Genomic DNA, 18,702 nt, shown 5'->3' on the forward strand with positions numbered 1-18,702 from the left:
TCTCTCAAGGAATCATCCAATCAACCTCAGGGTGGACCCAGACTACTTTTTCTACATACACAAATAAGCTTAATTAATTCAATGTCTTAGATCTGCCAACTTCTCTCCATGCTCACAGTGACTGTCCACATTGCCTTCTGCTTGGAATTTTAAATAATACTCTTAACTGGTCTCTGCTATGGCCCTTCCCTTGTGGCTCACTGGCCAAAGGATAAATTTCAAGATATTTAGCAAGACACAAGGTCACAATGAAATGGCCTTGTCTAATGTTCATTTCCTATCCTCCATCCTTCACAGGCTACATCCAATATTGTATTCACTACTTTAAAAGAGTCTTGTCTTTTTCATATCTCCTTCTTAGATTACCCTTTAATTCCATTTTCCTGCTGGTCCATACTTACTTATCCTTGAGAATCTAGCTTAAGAAGCCGTAGGAATGATTGCTCGTACACTCAAATATTTTCATTAGTGTGCTTCTTATAACAGTATAGAAATCCACAAAGTATGGTCCCTGAGACCATTTCTGGGGACCTGCAAGGTCAGATATGCTCACAATAACACTAAGATGTTAGTGAATCTTTCTCTTTCATTCTTTAAAGAATGTGTATTTGAGTGTTCTAGAGACCATGTGGCAAGTATCCAAATTTACAGACTTAATAAAGAATTTAGCTATCTTCTGTTAAGCCATGCATTAAAGATACATGCAAAACCAATCTCTCTGATCCTGTCTTAGAATATACAGTTAACATGTAACTGTTTTACTGGTTTTTAAACCAACTGATAAAACATCTAAAATTTTTGTTTCAATTTTTTATTTTGTAAATTTCAGTAAACACAGTCACATATATAAAGCTTGTAAGTCTCCTCAGTTATGCTGAAGAGTATTAAGAGGTCCTGAGATCAAAACATTTCAGACACAGGTAGATCAACTAGTTAAGAATCTTAACCACTTGTTTTATTCCAAGGGTCACAGAATCCCAAATAAGGTTTAATGAATAAGATGAATAAAATTAATGAAACCACTCTTTTTAAGGTTTGGCACATTAAACTACATTTGGGGAAACTTCTGTCTATAGTGGAATGAAGATACTAGCAACTTCTCTCTCCCCATCCCAAAGCAACTATAATCCAGGACAAAACTGTCAAAAAACAATTTTGACAATTTTCAAAGGCTCTAGAAATTTCAAGGCTCTAGAAATTGAACTAAAGCAAACAAAAAACTGAGAAGCATTTTCATCAAGAAAAACTGCTGGACTCTGGATAAGAAGAGTGAGTGTCTTTGTCATTCTTGCCTGGGGTTGTTCTCACTCCCTGGCTAACACTTAGTTTGTATCAAGTGGTTCTGGGGTGGGGTGTGCAGTGAAAACCTGCATCTTTGCTGTGGAAGAGTTGACCTGAATCGATAAAGCAGGCCAAAAACTCACCACCCAGTCACAATGTTGATAAATACACCAAACCTGGTATGAAACTAATGGAGGGGGGAAAAACAACATAGTTCTATTAGCCTTTGCTATGGTCTTACTGTGGGGGAGCAGCAGCCAGTAGATAGGCCAGAAATTTAACAGGGAGACTGCAGAAATTAGAGCCATAGGAGCGCTGACAAAGAAGTCATATGTGGGGAAGAACTGAGAAGGGCTAAGCTCTGCACACACTCCTTAGTGACTGGGAGACTGTGCACATGCACGGAGGTCCAAGAGGGTCCAAGATCTCCACACCATCCTTAGTTGACTAGGAGGCTGCACACGAGAGAGAAGACCTGAGTGAGCCTGACAGAAAGTAAATGCTAGGGCAGATCTGAAAAATGCCTGAATAGAGAGTGTCCGTCATGGCTCAGCAGAAACGAATCTGACTAGTATTCATGAGGATGCAGGTTTGATTCCCTGGCCTCGCTCAGTGGGTTAAGGATTCAGTGGTGCTGTGAGCTATGGTGTAGGTAGCAGATGCAGTTCAGATCTGGTGTTGCTGTGGCTGTGTTGTATAGGCTAGCAACTACAGCTCTGAATTGACTCCTAGCCTGGAAACCTCCAAATGCCACAGGTGTGGACATAAAAAGACCAAAAAAAATGCCTGAACATTGAACACCTCAACACACATGCAAAACTATCAGTGGAAGGTGGAAGTCTTAGTGGCTCATGGTGTTTGAGCACAACCTCTGACCAAACCAATCAGTGGCTGCTAACTGATACATGCAGACATGGGGCAACTCCTAGGAAGACTGGGGGAAAAAAAAAAAAAAGGACACTAGTGGTTGTGACAAAGTGACAAACACTACAAATAAACACCTGCCATTTTATTAAAAACAAAAAAAATAGCAACAATTATAACTCTTAGGTGGGAAATAATGAGAATCCAGAGCTGCTATTAATATATGACCTAAAGTGTCCAGTTTTCAATAAAAATTAAGACAGACGGAAAAGCAAGGAAAAAAGAATTCATAGACATTTCTCTGAGTGGGCCAAGATAATCAGATTTAGCAAAGACTTTAAATTAAAAAGGAAAAAAAAATGTTTAAAGAATTAAAGTATGACAACAATGACTTATCACATAGAAAATATAACTCATGAAAAGTTACAAGGAGAGCCAAATGGAAAATACTGGATTTGAAAAGTAGAGTGACTAAAAATGTATTAGGCAATGTTCGACAGCAAATGTGAGGTGGACCAAAAGAAAAAGGACGGAAGGAAAGCAAAAGAAAAGTCAGTAAATTAAATACCCCAAGTTTCATGAAAACCATTAATCTACAGATTTAATAAACTCAAGATAGAAAACTATACATAGAACTACCACATGACCCAGCAATCCCACTCCTGGGCATATATCTGGACAAAATTTTCCTTGAAAAAAACATATGAATCCGCATGTTCATTGCAGCACTATTCACGACAGCCAAGACATGGAAACATCCTAAATGCCCATCAACAGATGATTGGATTAGGAAGATGTGGTATATATACACAATGGAATACTACTCAGCCATAAAAAGAACAAAATAATGCCACTTGCAGCAACATGGACGGAATCAGAGATTCTCATACTAAGTGAAGTAAGTCAGAAAGACAAATACCATATGATATCACTTATATCTGGAATCTAATATACGGCACAAACGAACCTTTTCACAGAAAAGAAAATCATGGACATGGTGAACTGACTTCTGGTTGCCAACGGGGAGAGGGAGGGAGTGGGATGGACTGGGAGTTTGGGGTTAATAGATGTAAACTATTGCCTTTGGAATGGATAAGCAATGAGATCCTGCTGTACAGCACTGGGAACTATATCTAGTCACTTACGATGGTACATGATAATGTGAGAAAAAAATGATGTATACATGTATGTGTAACTAGGTCACCTTGCTATATAGTAGAAAATTGACAGAACACTGTAAACCAGCTATAATGGAAAAAATAAAAAAAATCATAAAATAAGAAAAAAGACAAACTAACTCAACAAACCTTAGGTGTGATCATCACAAAGGGATCCTAAGCACATCACAGTCAAATTGTTTAAATACAAGATAGAAAACAGAATGGGGAAAAAAAAAAATCACAATTAACAGCTGACTTCTCATTGGAAACACTTAAAACAAGAAAGAAGTAGGATGACAATCTACTAAAAGGAAAAAGGTCAAATAAAAATTCTTGGAGTTCCCGTCGTGGTGCAGTGGTTAACGAATCCGACTAGGAACCATGAGGTTGCGGGTTCGGTCCCTGCCCTTGCTCAGTGGGTTAACGATCCGGCGTTGCCGTGAGCTGTGGTGTAGGTTGCAGACGCGGCTCGGATCCTGCGTTGCTGTAGCTCTGGCGTAGGCCAGTGGCTACAGCTCCGACTGGACCCCTAGCCTGGGAACCTCCATATGCCGCGGGAGTGGCCCAAAGAAATAGCAAAAAGACAAAAAAAAAAAATCTATAGCTGGAGTTCCCATTCTGGTGCAATAGGATTGGCATCTCTGCAGTGCTGGGATGCAGGTTCAATCCCCAACCCAGCACAGTGTGTTAAGGATCTGGAGCTGCTACAGCTGCAGCAGAGGTCACAACTCTGGCCTGGGAATTCCAAATGCCGCAGGACGGCCAAAGAAAGGAAAAAACAAAGAATTCTATAGCAAAATAAAGGTAAACAGTCACAAATGATCACATATAGTATAACTTCATTTATATTAAATATCTAAAACAAGCAAATCCATAGAGACAGAAAGTACATTTAGTGGCTATCTAGGGCTATGGAGTTTGGGAAGAGAATGGGGAGTGACTATAAATGGATACACAGGGTTTCTTTTTCAGGTGAAAATGTTCTAAAAGTGACAGAACAACTCTGTAAATATACTAAAAATTACTGAATTACACATTTTAAATGAGTAAACTGGTATGTGAATTATATCTCAAGAAAGCTGGCAAAATCAAGATATTCCTAAATCAATGAAGACTGAGAAAAATCACTGCTGAAGATGTCGTACAGTAAATACTATGAAATTTTTTTTAGCCACACCCACAGCATACATAAGTTCCAGAGCCAGGGATTAAACTAATGCCACAGCAGTGACTTGAGCCACAGCAGTGACAATGCTGGATCCTTAACCCACTGAGCCACCAGAATTTTTTTTTTGAAATTCTTGTAGACTTTTAAGGAAATGACACCAGACCGGAAACGTGAATTCATAGGAAGAAATTAAGAGTACCAAAACTGGAAAGTTAGTAGGTAAAAACTAATAACTGTATAAATACACATATATATTTCTCTTTAAAAAAATAAGACTACATAAAATAATAATTATAACACTATTGTTGGGTTAATAACAAATGTAGAGGTGATATATTACATAGGCAACACAGAGGAAGGGAAGGAAATGGAGCTGTACTGGAATAAAGATGCTACATTTTACTGGAATTAATTCAATATTAAACTGTAGTAATTAGCATGCACATTATAATCCCTAAATCAACATTTTAAGAATATAATTCAAGAAAGTAGTTTTTAAAAATCAGAAATTTGAATAACACACTGAAAAATATACTTCAAAAAAGCAACAAAGATGGCAGAGAAAAAAGAGCAAATGGCAGATATAAATCCAATCTTATCAATAATTACATTAAATGTGAGTGGATTAAACACTGCAGAAAGGAGATTGTCAGTACAATCAGGCAAGAAAATGAAGTAAAAGTACTCATATTGGAAGAGTTCCCTTCATGGCTCAGGTGGCTCAGTGGTTAACAAACCCGACTAAGATCCATGAAGATGTGGGTTTGATCCCTGGCCTTGCTCAGTGGGTTAAGGATCTGGCATTGCCATGAGCTGTGGTGTAGGTCACAGACTCTGCTTGGATCCAGCGTTGCTGTAGCTGTGGCGTAGGCCAGCAGCTGTAGCTCTGATTCGACCCCTAGCCTGGGAACTTCCATATGCTGTGAGTGCGGCCCTAAAAAGCTAAAATAAAAAAAAGTCCTCATAGTGGAAAAGAAGTTAAATTATCTCTGTAAGCAGGTGACATAATGCCATATGTCAAAAATCCTAAGGAATCCACAAATTTTTAGAATCAATAAATGAGTTTAGTAAGGTCACAGGTAGAAGACCCACTGCACAAAAATGTGCATTTCTATACACTAGAAGTGAAAAATCTAAAATGAAATTATCTACAAAAGCATCCAAAAGAAGAAAATACTAATAATTTAACAATGGAAGGACAAGATTTGTACCCTGAAAACTACAAAGCATTGCTTAGGGAAATTGGAAATCTAAAAAACTGGAGGAGTTCCCGTCGTGGTGCAGTGGTTAACGAATCCGACTAGGAACCATGAGGTTGCGGGTTGGGTCCCTGCCCTTGCTCAGTGGGTTAACCATCCGGCGTTGCCGTGAGCTGTGGTGTAGGTTGCAGACGCGGCTTGGATCCTGCGTTGCTGTGGCTCTGGCGTAGGCCAGTGGCTACAGCTCCGATTGGACCCCTAGCCTGGGAACCTCCATATGCCGCGGGAGTGGCCCAAAGAAATAGCAAAAAGACCAAAAAAAAAAAAAAAAAACTGGAGAAAGAGTCTGTGGTGATGGACCTGAAGACATGTTGTTAAGATGACAATACTATTCAAAGTGATCTGCAGGAGTTCCTATTATGGCTCAGTGGAAATGACCCTGACTAGTATCCATGAGGATGCAGTTTCGATCCCTGGCCTCACTCAATGGCTTAAAGATCCTGTATTGCTGTGGCTGTGCGGCTGTGGCATGGGCTGGCAGCTGCAGCTCTGATTCAACCCCTAGCCAGGAACTTCCATATGCCACAGGTGCGGGCCCCAAAAACAAAGTGATCTACAGATTCAATGTACAAATTCAATAAAATCCCTATAAAAATTCCACCAGACTTTTTTTTTTTTTTGTGGAAACTGAAAAGCCAATCCCCAAATTTATAAGGAAATGCAAAGGTCCCTGAATAGCCAAAAGGATTTTTGAGAAGAACAAAGGTGAAAATCTGATTTTGAAACCAGATTTGGAGCTGCGTGGGGCTTGAGGCAGGAACAGGGTCACAATGCAAATGGGCACAAGGATCTCTTAGCGATGATGGGAATAGTCTAAATTGACTGTGACAATGGTTGCACAACTCCATAAACTTACAAAAAAAAAAAAAACCCACTGAATTGTAGAGTAAATGGGTGAATTTTATGGTATATAAATTATACCCCAATAAAGCTGTTTTTAAAAAGATCTGTACACAAATGTTTATAGCATCTTTATTCATATTAGCCAAAAACCAGAAACATTTCAGATGTCCTTCAACAAGAAAATGGCTTAGGGGAAGGAACGGACTTGAAAGAAAACAAAATCCAAATACAATGTATAAAACTAACTAGATGAAGCAGAGACTAGGGATAATGAGATCAGTTAGAAAACAACTGCAGGAGTTCCCGTTGTGGCTCAGTGGTTAACAAATCCGACTAGGAACCATGAGGTTGTGGGTTCAATCCCTGCCCTTGCTCAGTGGGTTAAGGATCCGGCGTTGCTGTGAGCTGTGGTGTAGGTCGGTGGCTGCAGCTCCAACTGGATCCCTAGCTTGAGAACCTCCATATGCTGCAAGAGCGGCCCTAGAAATGGCAAAGAGACAAAAAACAAACAAACAAACAACAACTGCAGAAGTCTAAATAAACCTTTTGAGGGTCTAAATTAAACAGGAATGAAAGAGAAGAGAATCATGGGTTGATGGCAATAATACTAATTATTATTACTACTACTACTACTAACTACTAAACTAATACAATACTAATATATACTACATATACATACTACAGTATACATATACTATCTATATACTAATATCTATACTAATATGTAGATAATATATATACACTAATATAATAATACTAATTATAACCCTAATAACAAAAATAGTTAACATTTATTAAGCACTTTCTATGTACCAAGCATTGTATTAAGTACAATATTTAAGACATTTAACTGTCACAATAATTCCATAAAGCAGTAACAACGGTCCTCTATCACAGAAGTACACTGAAGTTGGAAATATTATGTGAATTTATCCGAAGTTATAGCAGACAAGGAAAAAAGTGAACAGCTACTGTATACTTGTGTTTTGCTACCAGGGGTCACAAGGAAGAAATGACAAATGACTATGAGGTCTTGGATTCCCTCCCACCCCACCCCATGATTATTTCTCAAGTGGTTGTGCAATCTTAGTAATTATGTTATCTTAGGGAATGAAAAACAATCTCATCCCCAGGATCTGGCCCCACACTGCCTTTTTGTTTTTTCTATGGCTGTTTCCGTGGCCCATGGAGGTTCCCAGACCAGGGACTGAATCCGAGCCACAGCTTTGACCTATGCAGCTAAGGCAACGCCAGATCCTTTAAAACCTACTGCAAAACCGGGCTGGCCATGGAAACTGCACCTCAGCTGCTGCAGGCAGATTCTTAACATACTGTACCACAGCAGGAAGTCCCATACTAATTTTGACTTTATAAGTAATTACTAAAAATACTAAATCAGAAGTATTTTTCACAATTTCCAAACAGTCAACAAATCTTTAGTATAATCATATACCTTTCTTCCATATGATTTTTCTACCATATTGCTGTCACTGTCAGAATTTTCACTCTGAACTGGTTTTGCAAACCCAGATTTGGGCATCTTACAGCTGTTCAGCTAGCTTCTTCTTTTATCAGTCTTCTCATCCTGGATCTGTAAAGAATGGATATATAAGGGTTATTTGTATATGTATGCAATAAAACCTGCTTAAAGTTTATGCAACACAATTAGTGTAATTTGGTTTTCTCCATGTCTCCATAAGTTTATTTTCTCAGAGAGGCTATCCTACTCTAAAATAAGTTCCATTTAACAATTTGAAATTCTAATTAAAGTTCTCTTGTTCAAGTCCATTAAGCTTGTCACTGAAAAGAAGAAAAGAGACTTACCTAGTTTTATGTTTTTTTCCCCATCTTCTAGACTAATACCTAACCTACCGTTTTCTGGGTAACAGACAGCAGTCCAGGTGGAAGCAAAGTGTCTGTCACCCCACCAAGCATGGCTCCAGTGGCAGGAGCTCCTAACAGATTCTCTGGTAGTTCTGAATTAGTATGGAAACCATTTCTTTCTTTCTTTTTTGTCTTTTTGCCTTTTCTAGGGCTGCTCCAGCGGCATGTGGAGGTTCCCAGGCTAGGGGTCAAATCGGAGCTATAGCCATGGGCCTATGTCAGGTCCAAGCCATGTCTGCAACCTACACCACAGCTCACGGCAATGCCAGATCCTTAACCCATGGAGCAAGGCCAGGGACCGAACCCGCAACCTCATGGTTCCAAGTAGGATTCGTTAACCACTGCGCCACGACAGGAACTCCAGTATGGAGACTATTTCTAAAGACCCAACCAAGAACTTGATAAGTCTGATCAGCAATAGTACAACATCTAATTCTATTTTTAATCAAATTAATTAAGCCTTTACTACTTAAAATACCTCAGAGTGGTTTATTTTCATTCACTGAACTTCCAGACACCCTCAGGTATTTAGTTATTCTATCAATCTATTCAGTGATTTAATCCATATCATACTATACGGTAATTATCACTTCACGGATCATTTTCTTTCCAACCTGTTCAGCCTTCTGTCTCCTGCTCTACAAGCTGATGTAATCACTTTTGCTTAAGAGATCCAGAAAAAAATTCCAAAAAGTGGGTTTTACATATAAAAGAAGCCATGAGGCTAGACCTATGTTGCTGCCTGATGACCTATTAGCTACATGTGGTTGTTAAATTAATTAATGTTGCTACTATATTACACTGTGCATCTGTATAGTATGCACTATTACCTGTTCTATCATCACAGAAAGCTCTATGGCATAGCACTGGCCTGGACTGAGGCTGCTGGCCAACAGGAGCATGACTGGGGGCCACAACAAGAAATAGATGACCAACAAGTCTAACTATGTCTTGCCATAAATCTCCTATAAATGGGTATCAGAGATCTAAAAATGCTACATTCCAGTATCTGTATAAATTATTAAAACTCAGACACCTTGAACAGAAAATTTGTAAAATCTTCTGTATTCTTTTAAATTGTTCTACTAGTGCTTTAGAATTTATTTTGGGAGTTCCCGTCGTGGCGCAGTGGTTAACGAATCCGACTAGGAACCATGAGGTTGCGGGTTCGGGCCCTGCCCTCACTCAGTGGGTTAACGATCCGGCGTTGCTGTGAGCTGTGGTGTAGGTTGCAGACGCGGCTCGGATCCCGTGTTGCTGTGGCTCTGGTGTAGGCCGGTGGCTACAGCTCCGATTGGACCCCTAGCCTGGGAATCTTCATATGCCACGGGAGCGGCCCAAGAAATAGCAAAAAGACAAAAAAAAAAAAGAATTTATTTTGATAGAAACAAAGCCAAAAATCCTTTAAATTAACTGAGTTAACTGGTAAATTATCAAAACTAGATTAAATTAATTTGGACATAGCCAAATTAGAGTATACTGCAACACAAAAAACTGCCAGCATTCAAGCAGTTCAAATCTTTCATTTTAGAGAGGAGGAAACAAACTTGAAGAAATAAAGGAAAATTTTGACACTACACACAAGAGGCAGTTTTCTTTGGGGTCATTTAACTGTTTCAACTACTATCACATAAGCAGAATCATTTAAACTTAGCACTCTCCTAAAAGCTAGCTCTGTGTAAAGCTTACAGAGTTGGAGTTACAAGTCATATATAAACAAAAATTCTGACTCAGAAGCAAAACTGAGGTGTATGGTATCGATAGGCATTAACCTAGGCGAGACTATGAAGATAGAGCAAGTCACTGGAGAATGTAGGAGTGTCATATGTATTTTTTGAGAAAATTATACATGGCAATAATATATTAATAGACTGTATGTTAGAAAAAGTTTATATTATTTTTCAATAACTTTATTCAGAAAATTTCAGCACTAACAAAAAATCACAACTGGATTTCAAAAATACTACTTTAGTCAACTAAGCATTTGATGTATAATAAGGTTTTGGGCCCACAATATACAATGTAATCACTAGAACAATCACTACACAAAGCAATAAAAATTACACTAGGTAAATTAAACTCAAATTATTTTAAAATGTACAGATAACCCAAAAGAAGGGAGAAAAAGAAATACTGAGGAATGAAAAATAGAGGGAACAAACAAAACAGTAATAAAATGATAGACCTAATCCCAAACATAGCAATAATTCTATAAAATGCAAATTGTTTAAACACACCAATTAAAAAAGAGATTGTCAGGAGTTCCCGTCATGGCTCGGTGGTTAACAAATCCAACTAGGAACCATGAGGTTGCGGGTTCGATCCCTGGCCTTGCTCAGTGAGTTAAGGATCCGGTGTTGCCATGAGCTGTGGTGTAAGCCGAAGATGCGGCTCGGATCCTGTGTTGCTGTGGCTCTGACCTCCATATGCCGCAGGTGTGGCCCAAGAAATGGCAAAAAGACAAAAAAAAAAAAAAATATTGTCAGAGGAGAGAAAGAAAAAAAAAAAAAAAGACCAAACTCTAAACAAGTAATAAGAAATTCACTTCAAATATAATGAGTAGATTAAAAGTGAAAGAATGGAGAAAGCTATGTCATACAAGCATAACCAAAGGAAAGCTGGAATAATTAATCTCAGACAAAACAGATCTCAAAGCAAAGAGGGACATTACATTCTATATATTGATAAAAGGACCAGTTCACTAAATGTGTATGCAACTAGCAACAGAGCTTCAAAGTACAGGAAGCAAAACCAATGAGACTGACAGCAGGAGTAAACAAACTGATAGTTACAATTGGAGGCTTCACCCACTCAGAAAGCAGAAAATCAACAAGGATATAAAAGAACTGAAAAAAATGTCATCAATTCAAAGTGACTGGCTCTAGGAGTTCCCATCGTGGCACAGTGGTTAATGAATCCGACTAGGAACCATAGGGTTGCGGGTTCCATCCCCGGCCTTGCTCAGTGGGTTAAGGATCCAGTGTTGCCGTGAGCTGTGGTGTAGGTCGCAGACACAGCTCAGATCTGGTGTTGCTGTGGCTGTGGCTAAAGCCCTCAGCTACAGCTCCAATTCGACCCTTAGCCTGGAAACCTCCATATGCTGTGGGAAGCGGCCCTAGAAAAGGCAAAAAGACAAACAAACAAACAAAAAAAGAAAGCGATTGGCTCTAATTGACATTAATAGAAAAATCTGCAAAACAAGCAGCAAAATAATACTCATTCCTTTCAAGGGCACACAGAATGATACTCATTCTTTTCAAGGGCATACCAAGATAAGTCACATCATGGGTCATAAACATTAATAAATTTAAAATAATTAAGATCACACAAAGTTTGTTCTTACACAATAAAGAAATTAAATCAGAATCTATTATAGAAAGATAACAAGAATATATCCAAATTAAAAAAAAAAAAACAGAAAAATCAATGAGGCTGAAAACTAGTTCTTTAAAAAAAAACTTATCTCTTAGCTAGACCTATTAGAAATAAAATATAAGACCTACATAATCAAAATACACAATGAAAGAAAGAATATCACTACAGATCCTACAAATATATAAAGGATAATAATGGAATATTACAAACTTTATACCAATACATTCAACAAATTAAATGAAATACACTAACTCCTTGAAAGGCACACAACAGCAAAGCTAACTGAAGAAATCATGCCAATAGCTCAATATTTATGAAAGAAACTGATTTCATATTGAAAAGCAAAGAAAACTCCAGATGGCATCAATGGTGAATTCTACAAAGCACATAAGAAATAATAACAAACCTACAACAAACTCTGCTAAAAAGGAAAGAGAACATATTTAATGAGGCCATCAATACCCTGATACCAAAACCAGAATAGTCTTTTGCAAGAAAACCATAGACAAATATATCTCATAATCACATAAGAAAAAAAAAAATCAATGAAGTATTAGCAAATGAAATCTACTACATAAAAAAGGATAATACATCATGACCAAGTGGGATTTAATACCTGGAATTCAAGGACAGCTAAATGTTTGAAAATCTACGTAATTCATTACATTAACAGACTAGGAGAAATAACCATCTCAACAGTTACAGTAAAACCATCTGATAAAATTTAACATCCATTATTGACAAAACTCTCAGCGAACTAGTAATAGAACAGAACTTGAATGCTTTCTTTCACTCCTAAGATTAAGAATGAGGCAAGGAAGTTCACTCTCATCACTTTTCCCCCCAGCTTTATTGAGGGGGAAACTGTATATATTTAGGATATACAATGTGACTGTAAGTATATACATTGCGAAAGCATTAGCACAACCACTCTAACATAGTCATCTCCTCACAGAGCATTTTCTGTGTGTGCTAAGGACACTTAAAATCCACTCAGCAAATTTCAAGTATAAAATACAGTACTAACCATAGTAACCATACCATAGTTAAGAGTCTCAGAACATATTCATCTTATAACTAAAAGTCTGTATCCTTTGACCAGCCTTTTTCCAATTCCCCCACTTGCCAGGCTCTGGCAGCCACCACTCTACTTCTTGCTTCTATGAATTCAACCTTTTTAGATTTCACACATAAGTTAGATCATACAGTGTTTATCTTTCTGCCTGGCTTATTTTACTTATTTAGCACGTCCTCCAAGTTCAACCCTATTGTGGCAAATGGCAGGATTTTTTTTAATGGTTAAAGGACACTGTAATTATATATAGTTGACCCTTGAACAATAGGTTTGAACTGCGAGGGAACACTTATACACCGATTTTTTTCAGTAAATACTACATTATTATATGACTCCTTGTTGGATGAAGCGGAGGATGTGGAACCACAGCCACAGAGGGCCAACTGTGAGGTTATAGATTTTCGACTGCACAGAGGATTCGCGTCCCCACCCCTCACGCCATTCAAGGATCAACATTTTCTTTATCCATTCATCCATCAACAGGTTGATTCCATACCTTAGCCACTGTGAGTACAGTGGGAATCCAGATAATACTAATTTCATTTTATTTGGATATATACCTGAAAGTGGGATTGCTGGATCAGATGGCAGTACTACTTTTAATTTTTTAAGGAACCTCCATACTGTTTTCCATAGTGGCTGCACCAATGTACATTCTTACCAACAGCATGCAAGGGACTCTTTGCTACACCCTCACCAACTATTACTATCTCCTGTCTTTTTGGTAATAGTTATCCTCAGAGGCATGAGGCACCTCATTGTGTTTTTGAATTGCATTTTCATTATTACTGCGGTCAATACACCTTTTCATACTCTTGGCTCTATGTCTTCTTTGGAAAAAAATGTTCAGGTCCTTTGCCCATTGTTAAAGCTTTTTTTTTTTTTTTTTGCTACTGAGTTGTACTTTTTATTTATTTTGTCTTTTTTCCTTTTTAGGGCGGTACCCACGGCATATGGAGGTTCCCAGGTTAAGGCTCTAATCGGAACTGTAGCCACTGGCCTATGCCACAGCAACGCCAGATCTGAGCCGCATCTGCGATCTACATCACAGCTCACGGCAACGCCAGATCCTTAACCCACAGAGCAATGCCAGGGATTGAACCCGAAACCTCGTGGTTCCTAGTCGGGTTCATTTCTGTTGCGCCACAATGGGAACTCCGACTTTTTATTTTTTGGCTATTAACCTCTTGTATGTTCTGCAAATTTTTTTCTCATTCCATAGGTTGCCTTTTCATTGTTTCCTTTGCTGTGCAGATTTTTTCATTTGATGCAGTTATTTTTACCACAGTTGCCCATGCTTCTGGTGTCACATCCATGAAACCACTGCTAAGAACAATGTCAAGGAGCTGCTTCCCTTTTTTTTTTTTTGGGGGGGGGGTAGGAATTTTACGGTTTCAGGCCTTGCATTTAAGCTTTTAATCTATTTCAAGCTGATTTCTGCATGTGACAGGAGTCTAATCTTATTCTTTTGTACGTAGATATCCACTTTTCCCAACACCATTTACTAAAAATAAAACTATCCTTTCCAGGTTTGGGGTTCTTGGCACCCTTGTCAAAGATTAATTCACTGTATATGCACGGGGGTTTATTTGTGGGACCTTTATTCTGTTCCATTGGTCTTTGTGTGTCTTTTTACATTAGTACTATACTGTTTTGATTAGTAAAGCTTTATAGTATATGTAATTTGCAATCTGGAAGTGTGATGCCTCTAGTTTTCTTTCCCAAGATTGTGCTGGCTATTCAAAGTCTTTTGTGGTTCCATACAAATTTTAGGATTGTTTTTTCTATTTCTAATTTTGATAGAGATGGTACTGGATCTGTAGATTATTTTGGGTAGTATGGACATTTAATATTAACTCTTCCCCATCAATGAACACAAGATATCTTTGCATTTATTCATGTCTTTAATTTCTTTCATCAATGTCTTATTACTTTTCAGTATACAGATTTTCTATCTCCTTGGTTAAATTTATTCCGAAGTGTTTTATTCTTTTTGATGCACTGTAAATGGAATGCTTTCTTAATTTCTCTTTTCATAGTGTGGAGTAATGGATGGGTGAATATTTCTAATTGGCTTATAGCATTATCTTGAGTCATTCTATATATTTAGTGCCATTTCTCACTGTTCCTCATACATGCATGCCACTCTCAAAAACACACTTAAGAGTTTTCACAGCTTGGAGTTCCTGTTGTGGCTCAGTGGAAACGAATCTGACTAGCATCCACGAGGATACAGGTTCAATCCCTGGCCTCACTCAGTGGGTTAAGGATCCAGTGTTGCCATAAGCTGTGGTGTAGGTCACAGACATGTCTCAGATCTGGTGTTGCTGTGGCTGTGGTGTAGCCTGGTGGCTACAGCTCTAATTCGACCCATAGCCTGGGAACATCCATGTGCCGTGGGTACAGCCCTAAAAAGACAAAAAACAAATAAATAACAAAAATACATTTTATGTCTCTATTTTCTTTATGAACTCTTTCTTCTCCTTTAGGCTTAAACTATCTCTACTCTAAGATCAGAAAATATACTCACTTTTATTCCCTTTAAACTTAACATTTAACTCTTCCCATCTATCTGTAATGCAAGTATTTTTTTGTTTGTTTTTTTGTCTTTTTTTGCTATTTCTTGGGCCGCTCCCGCGGCATATGGAGGTTCCCAGGCTACAGGTCTAATCGGAGCCATAGCCACCAGCCTACGCCAGAGCCACAGCAACGCGGGATCCGAGCTGCATCTGCAACCTATACCACAGCTCACGGCAATGCCGGATCGTTAACCCACTAAGCAAGGGCAGGGACCCAACCCGCAACCCATGGTTCCTAGTTGGATTCGTTAACCACTGCGCCACGATGGGAACTCCTGTAATGCTAGTTTTTAACAACAATCTTTATTCCTTTATATACCCAAGTATATTTCTGTGCTTTCTAGTCTGTTTCACCACACTGAGTTTCTATTCTTATGCCAATGTTATCCTGCTTTCTGTTTTTGCATTTGAATATTTAACATTTTATATTTTTACATAGCTTTATAATACATTTTTGTGCCACATAATTTTTTGCTTTCAAAATTATCTTGCGGAGTTCCCATTGTGGCTCAGTGGTTAACGAATCCAATTAGGAACCATGAGGTTGTGGGTTCGATCCCTGGCCTCACTCAGTGGGTTAAGGATCTGGCATTGCCGTGAGCTGTGGTGCAGGTTAGGTTAAAACGCGGCTCGGATCCCGAGTTGCTGTGGTTCTGGTGTAGGCCAGCAGCTACAGCTCCAATTCAACCCCTAACCTGGGAACCTCCATATGCTGCGGGAGCGGCCCAAGAAATGGCAAAAAGACAGAGAAAAAAAAAATTTATCTTGCCATTTCTCGCCAAATAAATTTTATATTAATTTTGACAAGTTAAAAATGTTGACATCCGAGTCAAAGAAATAAACATAAAAATTAAACTACACAGAGGTGCCATTTTAAGATAGAGTAAATCCTCCTAAAACATGAAATAAAAGCTAAAAGTCATTTTTTAGAAGTTCTAAATAAAAATTTTAAACTAGAAATGTAAATATCATAAACAGAAAACAGATGACAAGTGAAAACATTTGTATCACATATGAAAAAAATAGTAACCAAAGAGTTATAACGAAACAATAAAATCCAGAAGAAATGAAGAGACAGTTCAAAGAATAAGAAATATAAACATGGAGTAAACATACAGACATATTCAAATCATTCATTAACTTTTCATTTATAATGATTTTTATTTTTTCCATTATAGCTGGTTTACAATACTGTCAATTTTCTACTGTACAGCAAGGTGACTCAGTTACACATACATCTATACATTCTTTTTTTCTCACATTATTATGCCCCATCATAAGTGACTAGACGTAGTTCCCAGTGCTAGATCATTCATCAACTTTAAAACTACAAAATGATGAGAAGAGTTTTAATTTAGGACTGACAATGACTGAAGCTATATTGGCAAGGATTCAGGAAAACCGGAATATTCATACATTATTGGTGGTGACGAAACTGGGATAACCCTTTGGAGACGAATCTGGGAAAACTATTAAAATATAAAAGCACAGCCTTTTGCCCTAATAATTCAATTTTTAGTATTAACCTTACATATATACTATACAAACGCAAAGTTATCCATTAAAACGTTCCTTGTATCCAAAACACTGGGGAAAGAACTCTAAATATCCATTTACAAAAATATGGCTGAATAGGAGTTCCCACTGTGGCTCAATGGGTTAAGAATCCAACTAGTATCCATGAAGACATGGGTTTGATTCCTGGCCTTACTTAGTGGGTTAAGGATCCAGCATTGCATAAGCTACCACGTAGGAGCAGATGTGGCTCAATCCTATGTTGCTGTGGCTGTGGTGTAAGCCAGCAGCTGCAGCTCCAATTCAACCCCTAGCCTGGGAACTTCCTTACACCACCAGTCAGCCTTAAAAAAAAAAAAAAAAAAAAAAAGGCTAAACAAAGTATAGCACATTTTTATGCTAAAAATTATGTAAAAATCCCTTTTTTTCTTGACCTCTCCTTTTATGCAGAAATTCTAAATGTTGGAAATACCTCAGGACTTGATCCTGGATCCCTTTCTAGTCTCCAACACACTCCCTAAATAACATAAGCTCATGGTTTTAAATACAACTGAAGTACCATGGACTTCCAAATCTGTATCTTTAGTTCTCATTTAAAACTCCATCTTCATATATTCTACTGCCTAGACATCTTCACGTGGATGTCTAATAGGCATATCAAACCAAAAAAAAATATCATAGAAAAATCTTTATTTCCCGGGTCAAATTTCCTGCTCCACACTCACCCAACCATCTTCTATTTCAATAAATGGCACGACCATCCATCTGTTACTTAAGCCAAAAATTCAGAAACATGGACTTCATCTCTAAAACATACATCAAATTAAATCTATGTCTTTCCATCTCAACTGCTACACCCCAAGCCACCACCATCACTTGACTGGCTAGTGCAAAAACTTTGCCTCCCTGTTTCTATTCTTACCCTATTCTCTCTTACACACACACACACACACACACACACACACACACACACACCCTCTTCTACAAGCAGCAATCTGAGTGATCAAACCTCTGTCTCTCTTTTTTTCTGGCCTCACCCACATCAAGTGCAAATTCCCAGGCCAGAGATCAAACCTGAGCCACAGCAGTAACCCGAGGCATAGCAGTAACCTGAGGCACAGCTGTAACACCAAATACTTAACTGCAAAGCCACCAGGGAACTCTCAGATCTCTTAAAACTAAAAATCAGATGATACCATTGCCCTGCTTAATTTTTTTTTATTGGTTTCCCACATAACTCAGAATAAAATCTAAACTCAACCTAAACTATCTGTATTATATGAAGAAATAATGAAACAGACGTGAATATTTTTAAAGCATTTAAAATCCTCAAAGAGGAGTTCCCATTGTGGCTTGGCAGTGATGAACCCAACGAGTATCCATGAGGATGTGGGTTCAATCCCTGGCCTCACTCAGTGGGTTAAGGGTCCAGCATCACTGTGAGCTGTGATGCAGGTCACAGACTAGGCTCGGATCCCACGTTGCTGTGGCTGTGGCATAGGCCAGCAGCTGCAGCTCCAATTCAATCCCTGGGAACTTCCAATTGCTGCAGGTGTGGCCATAAAAACCAAAAAAAAAAAAAAAAAAAAAATCAAAGAAAAGAAGATTGATAATATGCAACAAAACTAAACAGAGCCTAGAAGAAACACAAGAGTATGAAAGTATAATAATTGAAATAAAGAACTCTACAGATTAGACA

General features: G+C 38.2%; 1 protein-coding gene across 4 annotated transcripts in view; it reads right to left on the minus strand.

The window, feature by feature from the left end:
* ANKRD12 (ankyrin repeat domain 12) overlaps positions 1-18,702 on the minus strand; it is a 115,577-nt gene that overhangs the window by 83,456 nt on the left and 13,419 nt on the right. For all 4 annotated transcript variants that reach the window (XM_047793716.1, XM_047793715.1, XM_047793713.1 and 1 more), the window contains exon 2: positions 8,029-8,166. In XM_047793716.1, coding sequence (XP_047649672.1) covers positions 8,029-8,115 — 87 coding nt within the window. In that variant the 5' untranslated portion in view covers positions 8,116-8,166. The remainder of the gene's footprint in view (positions 1-8,028; positions 8,167-18,702) is intronic.

Source organism: Phacochoerus africanus, chromosome 8 (genome assembly GCF_016906955.1).
Source record: "Phacochoerus africanus isolate WHEZ1 chromosome 8, ROS_Pafr_v1, whole genome shotgun sequence".
NCBI classification, from domain to species: Eukaryota; Metazoa; Chordata; class Mammalia; order Artiodactyla; family Suidae; genus Phacochoerus; species Phacochoerus africanus.